The sequence below is a fragment of the Morone saxatilis genome, unplaced genomic scaffold, assembly GCF_004916995.1.
Source record: "Morone saxatilis isolate NCDOM2014 unplaced genomic scaffold, NCSU_SB_2.0 Contig18, whole genome shotgun sequence".
Lineage (NCBI taxonomy): Eukaryota > Metazoa > Chordata > Actinopteri > Moronidae > Morone > Morone saxatilis.
In genome coordinates this window covers 16683434-16701627 of record NW_023339740.1, presented here as the reverse complement: position 1 = coordinate 16701627, position 18194 = coordinate 16683434, and the positions used below count along the sequence as shown (strand labels likewise).

The 18194-nt window shown below is 40.3% G+C and overlaps 1 protein-coding gene across 3 annotated transcripts in view; it reads right to left on the bottom strand.

Annotated features, from left to right (window-relative positions):
- Nucleotides 1-337: 337 nt before the first annotated feature.
- sema3fa (sema domain, immunoglobulin domain (Ig), short basic domain, secreted, (semaphorin) 3Fa) overlaps nt 338-18194 on the bottom strand; it is a 50243-nt gene continuing 32386 nt past the window's right edge. Inside the window, exons 5-19 of one of the 3 annotated variants that reach the window (XM_035661605.1) lie at nt 17956-18075; nt 16459-16548; nt 15087-15180; nt 13497-13616; nt 11468-11607; nt 9949-10063; nt 5838-5907; nt 4882-5026; nt 4535-4757; nt 4224-4312; nt 4042-4083; nt 3499-3656; nt 3281-3348; nt 2973-3106; nt 338-2788 (exon numbers count right to left, since the gene is read on the bottom strand). In XM_035661605.1, the coding sequence (XP_035517498.1) occupies nt 2360-2788; nt 2973-3106; nt 3281-3348; nt 3499-3656; nt 4042-4083; nt 4224-4312; nt 4535-4757; nt 4882-5026; nt 5838-5907; nt 9949-10063; nt 11468-11607; nt 13497-13616; nt 15087-15180; nt 16459-16548; nt 17956-18075 (2037 nt within the window). In that variant the 3' untranslated portion in view covers nt 338-2359. The remainder of the gene's footprint in view (nt 2789-2972; nt 3107-3280; nt 3349-3498; nt 3657-4041; nt 4084-4223; nt 4313-4534; nt 4758-4881; nt 5027-5837; nt 5908-9948; nt 10064-11467; nt 11608-13496; nt 13617-15086; nt 15181-16458; nt 16549-17955; nt 18076-18194) is intronic. The other 2 variants (XM_035661606.1, XM_035661607.1) reach the window with 2 other exon arrangements.

The following is an 18194-nucleotide window of genomic DNA, read 5'->3' as shown; positions in this document are numbered from 1 at the left end:
ATGATGAGCTTATAAAATATGATAAAATGTTATAGATTAAACAGCCGAGAAGTGTATACAATTATTAAAAAATAGCTCCACATTGATCAACTACAACAGTAAAATGGTACTTTCCCATTAATAATCTAATGATATAATGATATAATGTGAAATAGTGCCTTCTGCATTGTGTACTTTTATCTTTGATACATTTTGCTGACAATACTAGGACAGATTTACAGTGTGGTATTGATACTTTATATTGACTTAAGGATCCAAATACTTCCTCCACCACTGCTGATCAGTAACATGAGAAACAACAACTATCACACAACAAACCTGGCAGATACGTGCTCACCGGTGGCAAACAGAACAGAACCTCTGTTATTATAAAATATAGAGCTTTAATTTATTAGTCAGCAACATTGATGAGGAAGAAAAAGATAGTAATTTTTTACAAGTCATTACAATAACATCAACTGTGCATTATATCATACATTACCTCAATGACCCAGAGCAAAGTCTGCCAAACAGAGAAAATAAAATAGATGTACATGTTTGAAATATATGCAAATTAGTTTTGCAAAGTTTCGAGAACAAGCAAGAGAAAGAACAGAGACTAAGAGACGTGTAAAGAGAGAGAGAGAGAGAGAATTTTAAATCACAATCTGACCTTTCTGTACTTTCGGCATTCTCCACCATAAAATGGTTTGAGCACATCTTTCTTGCACTGATTTTTCCATATTCCCACAACAAGAAAGACATTCACTGACATCCACAGCAACATAGCATTTTAGACAAATATCATATACATACACTGTACATGCCATGCACAATGAAAAGCCACCTTCTGAAGATTTTGGTACGTGTTTCTCTTCAGGTTTGGTGGTGATCAGCTTGTTAGTGGTTGTACTTGTGACATTTATTTTTTTTTACTGTATGGAAGTTGCTCAATACAAACAGTTTATACGAAGTCTGTGGCACGTATGATAGCAGAATGGCACTGCGCTGGACTGACAAAACAAGTAGCTGTGAAAGTTTCTGTTGTAAACCGGCTGATACAGTAAATACAGAACCAGTCAAAGAAGTCAATTCCCAATCAATGCAAAGCAGAACATTTGTTGATGTAATCCAATAGAAGTGTAGACTTATTACATGTTTAATATTCACTTAGTAAAACCAATATTTTGCATGAAACTGGCAGGAATGCAAACGTTGGAGAGCTAAAAATAAACCTTTGAGCTGCACGCTCTGCCTTATATGAATATAATACAAATGCCACAGATACATGTGAAGGATTCACTGTTTATCAAGATTACCAATTTGGCAACAGAAGGTGCTTTGTCTCTAATATTTTTTAATTTATCACAAACTGTCACAAACTCACATATAGCTGCCTGCTGGAATTTCTTATCTCAAAAGAGAAAAGACAAGGCAATGTTATATTTTGTGCCGTTAAAAGACCCTTCCCCCCAAAAAAACAGCTTATCACAAAGATCACGTTTGTTAAGGATACAACATTGAGATGTGATATTCACATATAAACAAAACAAACACTTGGCAGCAACTGATTTTGGAAGAATTTGGGCGTGTGATTCAACATCATTACTTGAGGCCAGGCTGGACCACAACATGAAAGGAGAGACGTCTTACCTGCCCCAAAGGGCCTTTCATCAACATGTGACCGTACGAGTGTGACATGTTGTCACAGCTGTGGACATTTCTTTTTATCCTTGCATGTCCCAAGAAATGCTGTCATCATTCTTTCAACAGCTTGCAGTAAAAAACAACAACAACAAAAACCTGTCTGCTTTACAGTAGAGAGTTCTGGTGAAGAAGTTTAGGGAAGTTCAAGAATTTCACTGAAGCAGCGATTCGACTTCCAGCTTAGACACTGAATACTGCCTGCAGTCAAGTGATCCAACATGGTCGCCTTTAACAGTTTCTGAATGTTCCTCTGTCCTTGCCTACGCGTGGATAACTCCCAATGTCCTGGGTTATTGTTGCTGTTTCTCAAAAACACCAAACATAAAGATATTCTCAACATAATAACACATTGTAATAAACAATAACACTAACAATAATATTATAATAACAACAATATTTGCACAGATTTACCTATTCACAAAAAAAACATGTTTTTTCTAGATAGGTACAAAGAATTACTTTTTACAACCTACAATAAATATTGTGTGTTTTTTCCAACAGTTACTTTTTGATGCTGTTGCTTTTGGTTGCAGTATCTGCTTTTGTCCGTTATGATAATTTGATCTTTCTAACTGGAGTCATTACCCTAAATGGAGGGTTGCAGTGTTTAGGAGGCGGTGTGAAAAGGTAGACTTAGGGGTGTTTGAATATAATAAGGTGTATATCCAGCTCCTCATGTCTCAGCTGGAGTTGTTTGCTCATCATGATGCCGACGGTTGCGAGGCTTCTTCTGTTCTTTAAGCTCCTTCAGGCTTTTGGCTTTGTTGTCCCCAAGGCTGCCTTCTCCAAGCTGCCAGTAATCCTGGCAGTACTGGTTGATCAGGCCCATCTCCGGCTGGCTTAGGATGGTCAGCAGGTCCTTATACTGACCAGCACTCGGAGTCCAGGCACTGGACTGCAGTGGAGGGAGGGCCGGGCTGCCCGTTTCCACCAACACGTTGTTAACCGTGCGACTGGAGAGGACCACGAGCTGCAGTTTGACAAGCGTGTGTTTGAAGTTTTTCTCTGTAGATGTGCACTGGTATATGCCGCTGTCAGACGACTGCAGCGAGCGGATCAGAAGACCTTGTTCTGTTTTGAGGATGCGGCCCTCTGAGCGAATCTGGAAGAAAGGAAAATTAAGATGTAAAATGTGAAATTTAAGCATTCCATTCATTCATTTGTCTTCTCCTCACTCATTTAGATTCACACACCAGACCTGCAGAATGAAAAGCATTATAAAGACAGCTGCAAATGGCTGTGAAAAAACATATCTGTAACTGTTTTACAGTGAAAGCTTTGCTCACCTCCTTTCTCCTGTCACTGTTTTCCTTCTGCAAGTGCCACTTGAGAGACACATGAGGGGACCTGGCCTGGCACTCCAGGAACGTTGTGCTGCCCTCCACCCCATACTGAACCATCTCCAGAGTATTCTTATTGGCTAAAAAACAATACGTAAAATATACTTGATTTATTATTGCTGAGGAAAATGAATAAATTAGAATAACAGGCCAATAAATACATTTAAAAAAGCCTATTCCCACTTTAGTTGCTGTTGTTGTTTCCAAACTGTGTGTACTGCATGGGCTTAATACAAAGTGATCCTCATACTCACTGTTAGAGTTATAACCTCTGCACTGGCGGATTGGGTTACCGTACTTTACATCCTGCCGACGGCTCCGTCTAGAGGGGTCAGATCAACAAACGAAAATATAAAGCTTAACTTCAACATATTTTGAAAAATATTACGTGCTTAAGTAACAACTTAAATGTTATTAACACACACACAAGCTCAGTAGCCTCGCATGGCCTGTATACTATCTTAATCCTTACCTCTTCTGTGAGGATGAGTATCTGGAGCAAGATTTGCCATCCCAGGCGCAGTACGGGTCTCTGGCCAGACAGCAGTCAGCGCAAGCCTCCCCATACACATCACAGCGATGGAGAGCCAGGTGGGTCACCCCCAAGACTGAGCCTACATACAGTTGTTGCTATTAAAAAAAAAATAGAGGTAAAGATCAGAAAATCTGCATTATGCTAACGATTTCCTAAATTAAAGGGAAGGAACTATGCAATTTAGGATTGTTTCAAATAAAAAAAAGATGCTTTGAGACATTTATTAGTTACTTGTTGACTTTATAAGCAGTTGTTGTTTTCCTGAGGATTTCCTTTAAAGAACCGCTCTTTTTAATGCCAAAACTAAATTCCCTTATACTATATACTTATACTATACTTATACTATATTAGACTATAAGAACTGTAAATCAAAGCACGTTGTTTTAAATCATGGACGTTTTACAAATGTTGTATAATTTTCTTATTTATCATAAGTCTGCTTGCTGTACTAAAATGATTTATTATTATCTAAATACATACCCGTTTTGATGAAATCTTCATGGTGGTAATTGCTGTGGGAACCTGCAGTGATACAGTAACAGCTTTAAATGAGCAGACAAGGAATATTCAGTGCAATATTCTTTGTCTCAGATAACAAACACAATATACATAAACATAGTAAAATAACTGAAAGAGGAGGGGTAATAAGAATAAGGTCAGACCTTGAAGACCTCCACTTCCTCCAAGACCAGCTCCTCTGTTTGCAAGTCGTCTCTAGGCAGAACAATCACTTTCTGGACTGACCCCCGATCTATAAAACACAAGAGAGAAGCACGTTCAACTCATTTATCCACCCATTTAATATCTGATAAGATATAGTAGTTGTTTTTAGATAGCTACATGCTTTTAGAGTCCCTTAAAATGTAACCCATCTAGACAGAGCCAACGGTAGAGAACAATGGGCTTCAACCTGCTAATTGATACAACATTATATCACAGGACAATCGTCATATAATGTCACTTAAGGCCTGACCTGTGCCCAGGAAGAGCACCTCGTAGCTCCCATCAGCAGCTGCCACTTGGTCTACCGCAATTGTGGTGAACTCATAGTCCACGTTGGTTCTGACCACCAGGGGGCGCTTGTGCACTGGGTATACAGCATTGTACATGGTGGGGTGGTTTCTCATGAAGTTGATAACCTCATCTGGGTAATCCTTTGTGGATTTCATGTTGGGGGTGAAAGTGCCTCCAGGACACTATTGACGAAAAAAAAAAAAAATACAGATCTAAATGTCAAACCTCCAATTTACCAAATTCCTTTTGTGGTAAAAACATGTTCTCATAAAAAGGATGAGAGATTTATTATTGTTTATAACTCACTGTGCCAGGTCGTGGGTAAGGGATCTTCCCAGTGTATGCCACCCACTGGTAATTGGGCCCCTCCTTGTGGGCAAAAGGCCCATTGAAGACCATACGAATGTCGGCCATGGAGTAGACGCACACTGCGGAGCCTTTAAATACAGATCTGGAAGAGGGCAGGAGAAAAAGGGTGAACACACAGAGACAGCAGCTAGAGGATACAGATTAACTCACTCCCTGAGATAATTACTACGGGTGTTCTCTGCGGCTGGTACAATCTACTTCCTTCCCACGTACTCACATGGCCTCTTACAGGAACACACTGAAACATCATGACGCACAAACACACTCTCAAACCGATTCAACTAGAGTCAAGCTGTCTGACACACTGACATACAAACACCCACGTATTGCAGAGAATCGCCAGAGCTCAGGCTCTCACTGCTGTGTGGTGGGTGTACTATGTTTGTAACTCCTGTCATGGGCCTCTATCATTAGCACTGCATGTGTTTTTATCAGCTTGGTTTAAATGTGCCTGATGCCTAAGGAGAGGATGGAAACAATAACAGTATTTGTTTCTCAAATACATTAATCAAGACGTGTTTATTATGACTCGGTAGGCACCTCTCCCTGCTTGTGTGCAGTCGGAATCTCAATTTACATGTCTGGTTGGTTCCCTTGAATTTTAATGCTGTGTGTTGAATGACAACTCGTTATCAAACCTGACCTATAAGGAACTATAGGCTCAGTCAGTCTCAGAAAAATGCAACTCCCTCTGGGCTCAGGATTCACAGCCCTGTTTTGTCTTTGTAGCCTAAATCTGACAGGCCATACGCAACACAGCATTTCAATATCAGAGAGAGCTCTAACACAGGTTGTGTGAAAAATGAATACAGACTGCTGGAGGAAACCAAAATACACCTTCACTTCAAACTGCATGAAAGTTAGAGAGCTTGAGAAAGCTGTCAGTCACTCACCCTGAAACAGAGAAGACGCCGTAGATAACAGGATTCTTTGTGTCTTGAGTCGGCTGGATATACACGTCCCCTAATAGATAAAGACAGAATTATGACATTAGTCAAAGTCATAAACCACGAGAAATATAAGTATGAGTATGAGAAGCATTATTAGCAAAATGCACTTAAATAATAGTACTCTGCACAAAAATGGCCGCTGTGACTCATATATTATCATATACAACACTGTCAGATTGTTGATATTGTGGCATCAGTGCACATGCAGCATTTTACTGTTGCAGCTTGTTGATTTGTAGCTTGTTTCAACCACTTTACTGTATATACAGTTAGTTAGTTAAGTCCAGTGGTTCCCAACCTAGAGGTCAAGTCATAACATATTTCTGCATTTAAAATCTTAATCTACAAAGTAACTACAGCTGTCTAAAGTATAAAGTAGCAGAAAAAGGAAACAGAAACATGCAAGTACATTAAAATTGTATATAAGCAATTGAGAAAATATTCTTAGTTACATTTTACCACTGATGAAGAAAGGTAGCACAATAACTGTCATGATGAACGGTCGGACAGAAAAAACATGGTATATTAAGTAAATATTAGTGTCTGTGTCTAAAATCATCCCAAGGTTTTATTCGTTTCCAGATTCCACCTGGTACCAACCCAAAGTAATTATAACTGTGACATATGGAGATTTTTTGCTATTTAGGAGGGGGAGTTAAGGGAGAGTTTTGTCATGAATTGTGGTTACCAGGGCCTAAATGCATTCAAACCGTTCCAATGCTGAAACTACAGTTCCTGCATCCCAGCAGGGAATATAAGTGAAATAGAGATCTCTGGTGAAACATGACTTTAATAGGAGCCATATGCATCCAATGACTGTGGGGCTGAGGCAGTTGCAAACCCTGCGTATCCTCTGATGGCTTAATGAAAGAAAAGTGCAAGGAAAAACAATAAGGAAGAAAACTGAAATAAATTTAAAGTAGACAGGTTGAGTAGAATAACACATCGAACACATAGGTCCATTTAATGCTGTGCAGCAATGGGAAACTAGTGAAAAGGGCTCAGATCGCTTGTTTTAAATGGCCTTGAAAGACAATGACAATAATTATCTAAAGTCAAAGGTCTTTAAAAAACGGCAATTACAATGAAGAAATATGAAATCCTATATCCTCTCTTTTATAACCTGAGTTCTTTGTCATGGCTATCTGTGAGGCTAGAAGCAAGACATAAATCTGGCACACCACATTGTAGAGCAATGTAGAGCCGTCCGCTCAAGTTTATCTCTCAAATATCACCTGGATGAATGCAAGAAGCAGCGTTGAAGAACAAAATGTTAAGCCACGATTATGCATGTGGAATTGAGGGTGAAATGTAATAACACATGATTTGATCCTGGTGCCCTTGGCATTATCTGTTGAGCACAAAATAAACACGAGGAAACTTGAATTCACATGGCTTAAATGAAAACATCATTTCTGACTCTGCAAAGCTGCAAAATCAACAAACTCCCCTTTGATCATGAGTCAAAATCATTTCAGAAAAAGATCTCCTTACATGCCAAGGTAAGAAAATGACAGGTAATGGCTGCGCACTAAAGCAAAAATTAACTTTTGGCAAACAAAGTAGAACTTCATAACCCATCTGACGCCAGTTTGACAGGCCTCCTGGCTACAGAACGAGCCCAGTGAAAGAGAAAAGAAATAAATCAGCAGAGAACTGGAACAAGCTGTGTCACTGCAACTTTTGTTTCTGATGTGTCAGATCAGGCAGTCTTTGAGGGGCTCTCAGCATCACATTAGCAGAGAAACATCTCTGATTGCTGTGAGCGTAGAAAGAACACAAAGAGATGATAAATAAGGTATTTTTGAAAAGTAAAAACAAGAGAAAGTGAGTGATGCACTCAGTGAATAGTCACTGGGTGGAAGACGAACTGTCTAATGACTACAGAGTATATCCTTAGCTCCTTGATACTCACTCTAAACAATGTGCATCTAAAATATGTTGTTGAAATGTCCACTTAAGAATAATTACAGGGGAAATTGAGAAACAAACAAAATCCACCAACAAAAAGGACCTATGTCTTCATACTGGTATATTAGGTTTTGGGATTTGTGGTCTACAATGACATAAAAAATAATTCAATGAAAAAACAATGTTTCGCTCCATAATTACATTTCAGAAAAGGCAATAAAACTTTATCGCCCACACATTCATTCTCATTTTTGTCTGGCAAACATTTTTATCTCTCCTGCGTTTGTGTGTCTCTTTCCCCCTCTCTTTTATAGTCCTCCTTTCCCTCGGTACAACACTGAATGCTTTCTCTTCTGTTAGCCTCTGCCTCACCATCTGAATCTACTTCACTCTCTCCCCTGAGTGCTCATACAACCACTCTGATGCCTCTGCTGGGCTCCATCAGGACCAGCAGGACTGGAGACAGAACACATTTCTACCAGACTGTCTGTGGTTGTGGGAAAGACGACCACAGAGCTGTGGGATGTTCCTCTGCACCTCAGGACTCACAATGACCTCACCGCAAGAGCTCATGTGTGCTGAAACTACAACTGACCGGCTGCGCTACGGATAGACGGCTTAAAGTACAGTAACTCTGACAGAAGAGTGCTCTTCTGGCCCTGACAGAGTGCTCTTAATGCATAACATACATTTGCAACTTGCAAAGCCTCAGTCACAGCAGGATGAGAGGTTTGTTACCATGCATTTAGCTTTAGACACAATAAATGGGCCAAATCTGAATGAAAAATAATGACTGACATGAACGTATGTGCATGTTACTGGCCTTCAGCTGCAGTCTATGTGGTGCGTTCAAGTGCATATAGGTCACATGCTGCATTTCATTATGTTAATGTCGGATGATGTTCAGATAATTCTAGTATACTTCATTCTCTAAGGCTTTGAAGGAAATGCAATTTTGTTCCATTTGGCCAGCATTTAGTGCCACAAAATTACATTACGTACATAAATTACATTTTGTTCAAGAATAATGTTTAATGCCACAAAACTCTGAGAATTCCTTTTTTCATTATAGGGCATTAAATGCATTCAGTGGCACTAAAAGTGACTGCTGCCCACCAAAGGTGTCACACAGGGTACTTCACAGAAGGTCATCTTTATTTCGTATTGTGTATTATCTTTCAATTAGATTGCAAGAGTTAAATTTTAACTTCAGTTTAATTTACAGTAAGAGCACATATGTTCTACGAAAATGGAGCAAAACCAGTGAAAAGTAGTGAAAGATTTGCTGCTCATACCACAAGTCATTACAATTTCAAGGATACTACAAATCCCTCCTTAATCCTGTCAGTCATGTGAATGACGGACAGGCCGGGATGATCCGAAGGGGGTCGGACTGACTCCAGCTGCTCATTACTTTGATTACTTTGCTTGTGTGTGTTAACTTTTCTATCTCTTGTTTTTCTTCTCTGCGAAACGTTGATGGTGCTTAGAAGCAGAACGATCACAGTCTTACAGTAAGGATATTACCTTTAAGGATGTTACAGGAGCCATGTTGAAGTTCAAAGGAAGAGACATGTCAAGCTTAACATGTATGAGTCCGTGATACCTTAATCTAAAGCTGCAGCTTCTCTGGGATTCACACATGCTGCTGTAAATGCTGCTTTGCTGGGCATGTGTGTGTCCCTTCAGTACAATGGAGCTGTTGGCTCACACACTGCAGCAAAATAGATGTTAATGCCGAAGGCATTAAAACTATAACATCACGGTGAAAGTATGCAAAGCAAATGGAGGGCAAAATGTGAGGAGAACTCTGCAAATGAGAAAGTTGTTGATACTGAATGTATCAACAAGAGGTCCATCTGGAGACCTTTGTTTTAGATTGTTACATGGTTTCCATGGCCATGTAAGAATTCACATTTTCCATCTGCCAGTTTTTCTGTCATTGTGTGCTTCATACTAAGCACTCTAAGCAGATGCATTACATGTTCCCTGACTTCTGGAAAATTATCTGTGAAAACGGCCATTAAGTATTTTAGATATTTACTAGTTCGATTGACTAGAAGAGTGTAAATGATCAACAGGTGGTGGACACGGCCGGGTGTGGGGCAGAATCTTGAAATGGGTAATAATAATTAAAACTCACTTAGTTCATCAAAGTGCGTCTCAATGCCGTCAGCTCCAGGCACTGAGCAGATGAGTCGAGCTTTCAGAAATGTGCTCCACTTGTTGACCAGACAGCAGTGTCCACCGTCGTCATTCTGTGGGAAAAAGATAGACAGTAGTCATCCATCTACCTCCACGGGAAGAGTCTGACCAACGTCTGACTAACAGCTGTTTGAAACAACCGTCCAAACTAACTGCTCTGGGCCTGTTGTTATTGGGTATGAATAAAGATCAGCTCTGTGTTTCAGCTTGGTCCATCTGCACAGGAGGTCAGCCAACTTCTACTGCTGACCTAAAGATTCAAGCCTTGGGAAAATAACTCATGGTTTGTAACTCTACATATTTTCCAAATGATTTGCAGAGCCGGAAGACATATACATTTGGTTTCTATCTTTATCTGCTGTGTATCACATTGGGAAGAAGCCGGTTTTTAGAGTTTTCTTCTTTGGTCAACATGTTTTAACATCTTCCAGAAACAGATAGAAATGTTTTATATTGTTCTTATTAGCCCTGCTAGCAGCTTTAGGAATGGCAATCTCGGTCGGCCCACCACTTTGGTTCAAATTGAAAAATCTCAAAGACTATCTGATGGATTAACATGAACATGAAGAGGATGAACCCTACTAACTTTTATGATCCCCTGACTTTTCTTCTGGCATTAACAATGCTAGAAATGTATGGTTCAGAGTTAAATATCGTGACAGCTGTCAGATGGCTTGCCATAATTTTAAAAAACTTAAATCCTCTAGCGCCACCGGAAGGTCAAACTTTTCACCTAGTCAGTGAAATATCCCAAAAACTACTTGATGGATTGGCACCAAAGTTTGTACAGATATTCATAGTTTTCAGATGATGTCTTGTAAGGTCATTTTTGTTTTTTATTGAAATAACTTGACAAACAAATATGATGGACTGTCGTTAGCAAATGTTAGCATGTTCATCAGGTTAGTATTGTCATGTTAGCATGCCGATGTTAGCATTTAGCTCCAAGCACTGCTGTGCCTAAGTACAGACTCATAGAGCCACTAAGCATGATTGTTTAATATATTTCTGGTAAAGTACATACTTCAGGAAGAGCAAGAGCATCTTGAGAGACATTTTTCTGAAGTCCATGTACAGATGGCACGAACACTCGAGGCCACAGCACTGCATTGCTAAGTAAACACAGCTCAGCTTTGTATGGATGTCTTGCATGTATACAGATGTGGACTAAAGTAAACTCTGCCGCTCAAACATTTCATCCAGAGGAACAAAAATAACAGAATGCTTTCCAAACTTAGCTGTTTAGGCAAACAGCAAAGGTTTTCTTTTCTAACTTGTAATTGGTGTGCGTTACTGTTTTGTGCTCAGCAATTACTGATGATCATGGGGAACTTCCTTTCTGGGCCTCTAAGAGACTAAGAAACAGGCAACAGTCTATAACTAACTATTATAGAGACATATAAACCTTTCAGCTGTGATGATCAACATGAGGTTTGCTGACTGGTGTGATAACTCACCAGGCAGATCCGCCCGATCCTGGACTGGGTCAGGGGACTCTGGCCCATCTCAGAGGCTTTCTCACGGAAGAAGAAGTAGAGCTTGTCATCATTCTTCTCGGCACTGTCTGGGATGAGGTGTGCGTGGACGAATGTGGGATCTGTGAGGAAGAAAGAAGAGATGAAGAGAGCATTAGCAGCCAAGTAGTCATATTGCTCTACACACAGCTTGCATCCAAATGTCCAGCATGCACTACAGTACCTGGGAAAGCCACGAGTGCCAAAGCCTGCTCACATCCACAAATCATCAAATCTGCAACAGGCCTCAAGTGGACTTTCTGTGGATTTCCAGAGAGTCCGCTTGAGATGTAGATTGGACTGAAAGTTGTGCATATCAACCTCAACCTTTGTTTCCTTTATTCTTTAAAGGATATATTCACAAAGGTTTTCAAGCCAGCTGTCTTCAAACAAAACTCACATTCAAAACTGAAACAATTTTTTGTAGCTGCAATCATTCCTCCTGTCCATACTGGCCATTAAGAGATCCCTTCCTTACATGCTCCCAGTGTAAATAATGGGAGACAAAAACTACTGCTCTTGTTCAGTACAAAAATCACTTCCAAAGTCACAGTCCTTTTGGTTTAAAATTCCCTCTGTGTGTTTCTTTGCTACAGGAGTGACAGAAGAAGGAAATGTTTGGCTAAAAAACTATATTTGTAAGATACTGGTTTAATCTGGTTAACTTAGACTGCTGAAGCCTCATATTAGTTTTAGCTAAACTTTAATAAACATTTTTGCACAAAGCTAAGTCTGTGGATTTTGTCTGCTATCATTTCCATTAATAACCAGTATAAATAGGAGAAATTATTACAGCAATCTAAATTGTTTCAATGTACATGTTTTAAGACAGACATTAAAAAATGTCACCCTTTCCTTTAACTGTCCCTTAAAGCAGTAGACCATGAAGAAATACACTGGGTGACATAGTTGGAAACTTGAAGTCATACCCAACAAGTGAGGTCTTAAGTCCTGTTTTACAGCACATTTTAGCTTCTCAGAGCCCTTGCCGACTTGACGTAATGACAGTGAACGTGTCACAGTATGTATGACTGCGAGGGTTCGGTCTACAAGTCTAAAGGGTGAAGATTTGGATTCAGCTACAGATATAATTTAAACTCTGACAGAGAAACTACTTTATGAGGCAGAGGTCTATTGAGAATGATTACTGAAGCATACATACAAACAGTAGCCCACTGCCCAGAGCAGCACTTTAACTAACCCACCCCTTTATTTCTTCCTAGTGACAACACTCAATATGGCTTGACAGTGTGTTCCCAATGACTAACTTACTGGGTCACCGCCGGGCACACAACACAGGGAGCCCCTCCCTGCTGCGACCGACCAGGGTCCCAAATGAGGACAAACCAAAACCAGGAGGAGGGGGGTGACCAGGAACCATGTAAGGGGGGAGGGGAAATATCAGAGGGATTCCACTTGGCTGATTAGCAGGACTCAGGTGTCCCGCTTCAGTGTACCACTACCAGGGGACTGTTGTCAGGGCAACAGGGTCAGAGGAAAATCTGGGAGCCAGCAAAACTGGGGGAGGCCTTGATTGGTTTGGCAACATCAACCGAAAGCACCCGACCAGCATTTATAATGTTCTGACAATCATGGTTCATTAGAGAGCGGAGCCAACTCTGAGTCATTATTGACATTTCCTCCTGCTACTACACAACTGACCTCGCAGTCAGGTTCTGCAGGCATGTAGTCAACAATTAGCGTAGTGCACTTTATGCTTCGAGTCAAATGGTACGGTCAAATCATATGGTCATGTGGAGCAAGCTGGAAAGATCAACAATCTCATTCCTAGAAGACATGGCTCTAGAAATAAATGATGTGCAGCACGGTGTTGAAGCAACATATGGGCAGTTAGGTGAAACATCACAGCAATGTACTTCAGGAGCTCAAGAATAAATTAAAAACGGTCTGGAAAGAGATTAGAGAAAGAAATAATGCTGGCTACAGAACAAGCAGTGATTTGAGACATTACCGTTTAACCATCTGGAGTTGTACTGATCAGTCCTCATGGCTGTCTGCTTCCCCAGTGTACGGAAGATAGCAGAGTCTGTTCCCATGAAATCAATGTAGACTCCTGCGTACAGCTCTCCATCTGTCAGTCACAGAGAAAGAAGGAAGGGTGTTGCGGAGGTGAAGTCATGACGAGTGAAATATTTTCAGGTTTAAATAAAGAATGTGTTCTCTAAACATGTCTGATTGAAGTTTCATCATCCCTCCGGGTTTTGTCAAAATCAGACTGGTGGCACGCACAGCAGCTGTGGCCATTCACAGTTTCTACTCTGCATGAGGATTATAATTTATTTGTAATCTCAAAAAGAAACAAAACACAGTGCCAAAATACACCATACTTCTCATCAAATCTCATCCAATTTGATCCAGTGGAAATGTCACACGTAGGTTAAAAATGTTGACCTCACAATTATTGCAATCATACTTATATCACACTCATTAGGCCAATCAGTGCAATTTCCAAGGACAGCTGGATTTACACAGTTTCGTGTTAGCTGGATTCCTGGTGTGGAGGTACGGGAACAGTGAAGAACTGCCAAGCCTTCAGGCCCTGGTTTGTGCAAATGTTTAAGTATCGTTACTGCAGATTTTTTGACAGAATTAGACCCTGACACATCATGTCTGATGTCAGACAAGGTAATTTTCTGTATATGAACAGAGGTGGAACTTAAGAGTCTTTGCTGTCTATCTACTGTAGTGATATTTTAAGGAGGTTAATGAGAGATGACAAGTGTAAAAAATAACCCCTGACGCCTAAACCAGGGGAATTCCACCTTCCTCTGTTGTCCTCAGTGTGGTATGTCTCTGCCCTGCCAGTTATGTAAGACAACCTGTAGCTGACTTTCTTGGTGTTACAGTTCTGTTCAGGTCAGCGAGAGGGTCGCTCTATTTTTCTCTCTTACTCACACACACGCACACACACACATACACAAACACAAGCACATGCATACAGGGCAGGAGGTCATCCTGCCATGTCTGACCACCTGTAAGCCACTGACAACAAAAGCCCACCCACTGACACAAGAGCACATTCATCGGTCTGACAAAACAAGTGAACTTACAGTATTGATGAAATTATAACAGTAGAGCTAAAGTGACTAGCAGAAAATGGCAAAAAGACAAAACACTTCCCAAATGTTTGCAAACAAATTTTCTCTGTCTATGATTGTAAAGAGACTATTTTTGGTTTTGGACTATTGGACAAAACAAGCAGTTAAAAACTCAAAATGTACTTTCATTTTTTTTCCTTTCATAAAAACAAAAGCTTAGAAATAAATAATTGCAAAAAACAGCCCCAGACTGTCCATAATCAGAGTAGCAGCTACTGTAACAGCCTAAATCTTCAAAACAAAAACTATCAAAACCCGAAGGAAAAATATTTGAATTCAATAATGAGTTTTACAGAATTAATGTGGTTACACACAATTCTTTTGAGGCATGCACTGAAATTGAACTGACTAAAGACATACTGCAGAACTTCTTTGTTTTCTACAGATAGCTATTTAAAGCTGCCTGCACACGTTGTATGAAGGAAAATAAAGCAGGGACTTACTGATCAAAGCGGAGACGCTGTTAAGTTTGGGGTCATAAGGACATTTTCCTTTCCCAGAATCCACTTTACCAGGTTCGAGCCGGAAAATGTATTCCTATAACGGTATAGAATCAGGAAAAACATCATTAATATTTTTCTTGTTTTTGTTTCTCATTGTGTTAACAGATTTATTGTGTTTAAGGAATTCATTTTGTGTGTGTGTGGGGAGGTTATTCTTTGAATGCAGCATGTACAAGGCACTTTGAATACACTTATATGTTAAAAGCAGTAGCATCAAACTAATAACGTGATCTGTTTAGAGACACAGAGACAATGACGAGGTGTGAGCTGTGACCCTACAGACTCTCTCACAGCACTATTAGATCTGCTGAGGGGAGCAAAAAGCATACAAAGCCAGATATCTGTGAGATAGAGAGGTGGAGGAAAATGCTGAGAGCAATCCAAAACTCATCCACCATGCTTCTGATGTTAGTGGCTCAAACAAGAATTCATTATTCCACAGTGTAAGAGGACATCTTGAACATCTGTGTCAACACTGGGTATGTGTCGACATAGAGTTCTGTCAGGTACTTCAAAGCTGGCTGATGATGTCTGACAGGTAGGAAAAATGTAAGGCAAAGCAGAATAATGTCAAAGCTGTGTCTGTAACCCGTTCTTGGATATTTCTTTCAATAACAACATAAAGTATGTGTGTATGGATGAAAAACATTTGGAAAAACATGTCTAATCCTCTAATGTGATAATAACATTCAAGCTAAATTCAACAACTTTGCATATTTGACTGAAAGTATTTTTCTATAACTATCAGTAGCTATTAAGCATCATTAAGAGTTAAAGTTTTGGAAATGTCACATTACCCACGCTGCACCGTGGGTGTGGTTTCATTAGATTTGATAACAGCTCTGCAAATGTTGCTAAACCATGATTGGTGCAGATTATGTGACATCACCTATTAGCAACTAAGCTTTCACCAGTGAGAAAGGCACAAACAAAAGCACAAATACAGAAATATTTCATGGAAAAAACAACACCGTTCTGACTTTGGGAGAAAAGTTTGTGTTTGTGTTGGAGCCCATCGCTCATAGTAAGAATCTGATGGAGAAAATATTATTCAGGGCCTTTAAAGGCTCCCCTGGCATGAGAACAGTACATTTCCAAAACATTCATTTGTGTTTCTGTTGGGGGGAAGCAAGTTTTCTGCATTTGCAAAAAAACACATTCACAGTTGATATTTTGATCTTGCAGGTTTTTGGAGATTCAACAGTTCAGTAAGTAGTTTTGTTGCTCCACGATTTGTTAAAACCTGAGACTGAAAAAGTACTCCAGGTGGGCACCAAACTTAAGAGCCTTTACAAATCTCCCTTCAGCCCACCTTCGCCTCCAAAGGCTCTGATGTAGTGCTGTAGTCTGCTGCCCGACTTGTTCTCCCTCCAGATTGGGGTGCCTGTAGGTAGTGGGAGCCCTAAAACAGAGACATGGCACAGTGTGCCATCTCATTACCACATTCGACATCCCAAAACAACGTGAATTTATCCTGATGGTGACCATGACATAAACAGAAGAGGAAAATAGAAAAGTGCAAAAAATTAAGGACCGGAAAAAACAAGAAGACTTGACGGAGACGAACAATTCTAAAAAATGGAAAGAAAAATGTCAAAGTCGAGGTCAAAGTAGAGTGAAGAGAGCCTGGTGGGTGACATTCATAATTTAGTAACCATGTTGGATTAGACTAGTGTCATGCAAACACAGCTGCAAACTCCATGCATGCATAAACCATGCAGTGCCAGGAAAGAAAACAGAAAAGGAAATGCAACATAATGAGACAAGCAGCAACTGAAATAATGCATTACATCCAACAGTATAACATAAAGTGAATGAAAGAACAATTTAAGAAATATCGGAATATATATACTAAATTCCTTCCTATTGTTATTAGTCTTAATCTTTCTTAAAATAAACGGTCTAGTTTGGATCTTTCCCCAAATGAACTCAGCAAAAGGAGCTCTGAAACTACATAAAAACCAGGAAGTGTAAAGGGAAAAGGAAAAAGTTTGCAGTTAAGGGAAAAAGTTAGGGACTAAAAATGTATAAAGCCCTCCGTGTATGAAGCAGAACAACTTCTGAACAATTGGTTTCTGTTTACATCTGAAGAAAATCTTTACAGTGTGAAGTAACATAGCGATTGGGCCTTAGGGGAAAAGCTGAATGACAAGAGGCGGATTGACCTTTACATTGAAATCTGAACCCTCCATTTGAACAGTGAGACTAAACAGGCAGAGTGGTGAATGTAAGTGTGTGGACTATAGCCGGGCCGGCAGCTGCTGCAGCTTTGCGTGGCCGTAGTGCTAGAGCGAGGGAGGGATGGAGGAAGGGACAGAGGGAGGGGTGAGCTACAAGGCTGATGATGGATGACAGGCTCCATCAGTAATGATGGCCTTTCAGAGGCTCCCAGCCAGAGAGAAAGACAGGCCACAGGCTCTGCTGTGTATAAACAGGTGAAGGGGGGGACTGCAAGGTATTTGCTACAGACATACTGTCAACGTGCTATTCCCAGTGGTAAGAGAAGATTGGTGCCTCGACGATCTCTAAGCGGTAGCAGTTAGGTGCCTCACCAACAGCAATTTGGCAATAATAACTGAGATCTAGAGTGGACTGGCCACAAGCTTTTTTCTTTGAGTCCCCCAGACCGTGAAACAGCACAAATCGATGAAAAGTAAAAGGCAGAAAATGATGGAGGAGAAGCAGAGCCCATGAAACTAAGAAGCAAGAGCAGAAGGAGATTCTCTGACACGAGATTGATTGGCAGATACGATTCTTAAAAGAAGAGGTCAAAATGTCTCCAAGGCAGCCCGGCTGCATCTTTGGTTACCTGTGACCTGCGTCCTCGGTCCACGTAGGTGCAGATGGGGTTGTACGCGCCTGTTCCACACACATAAAGGTGGGTCCGGTTCCACGGCTCAATGAGACGGATAAAGTTTCCACATTCCCCCTGAGGAAGAGCAAACAGGGTTAGATACTTAGGTTAAAAAAGAATTCTGATCACGAAAATGCAATGGGTAAAAAAGGGTTGCATGGGCATTATGCAACCCTTTTTTACCCATTGCATTT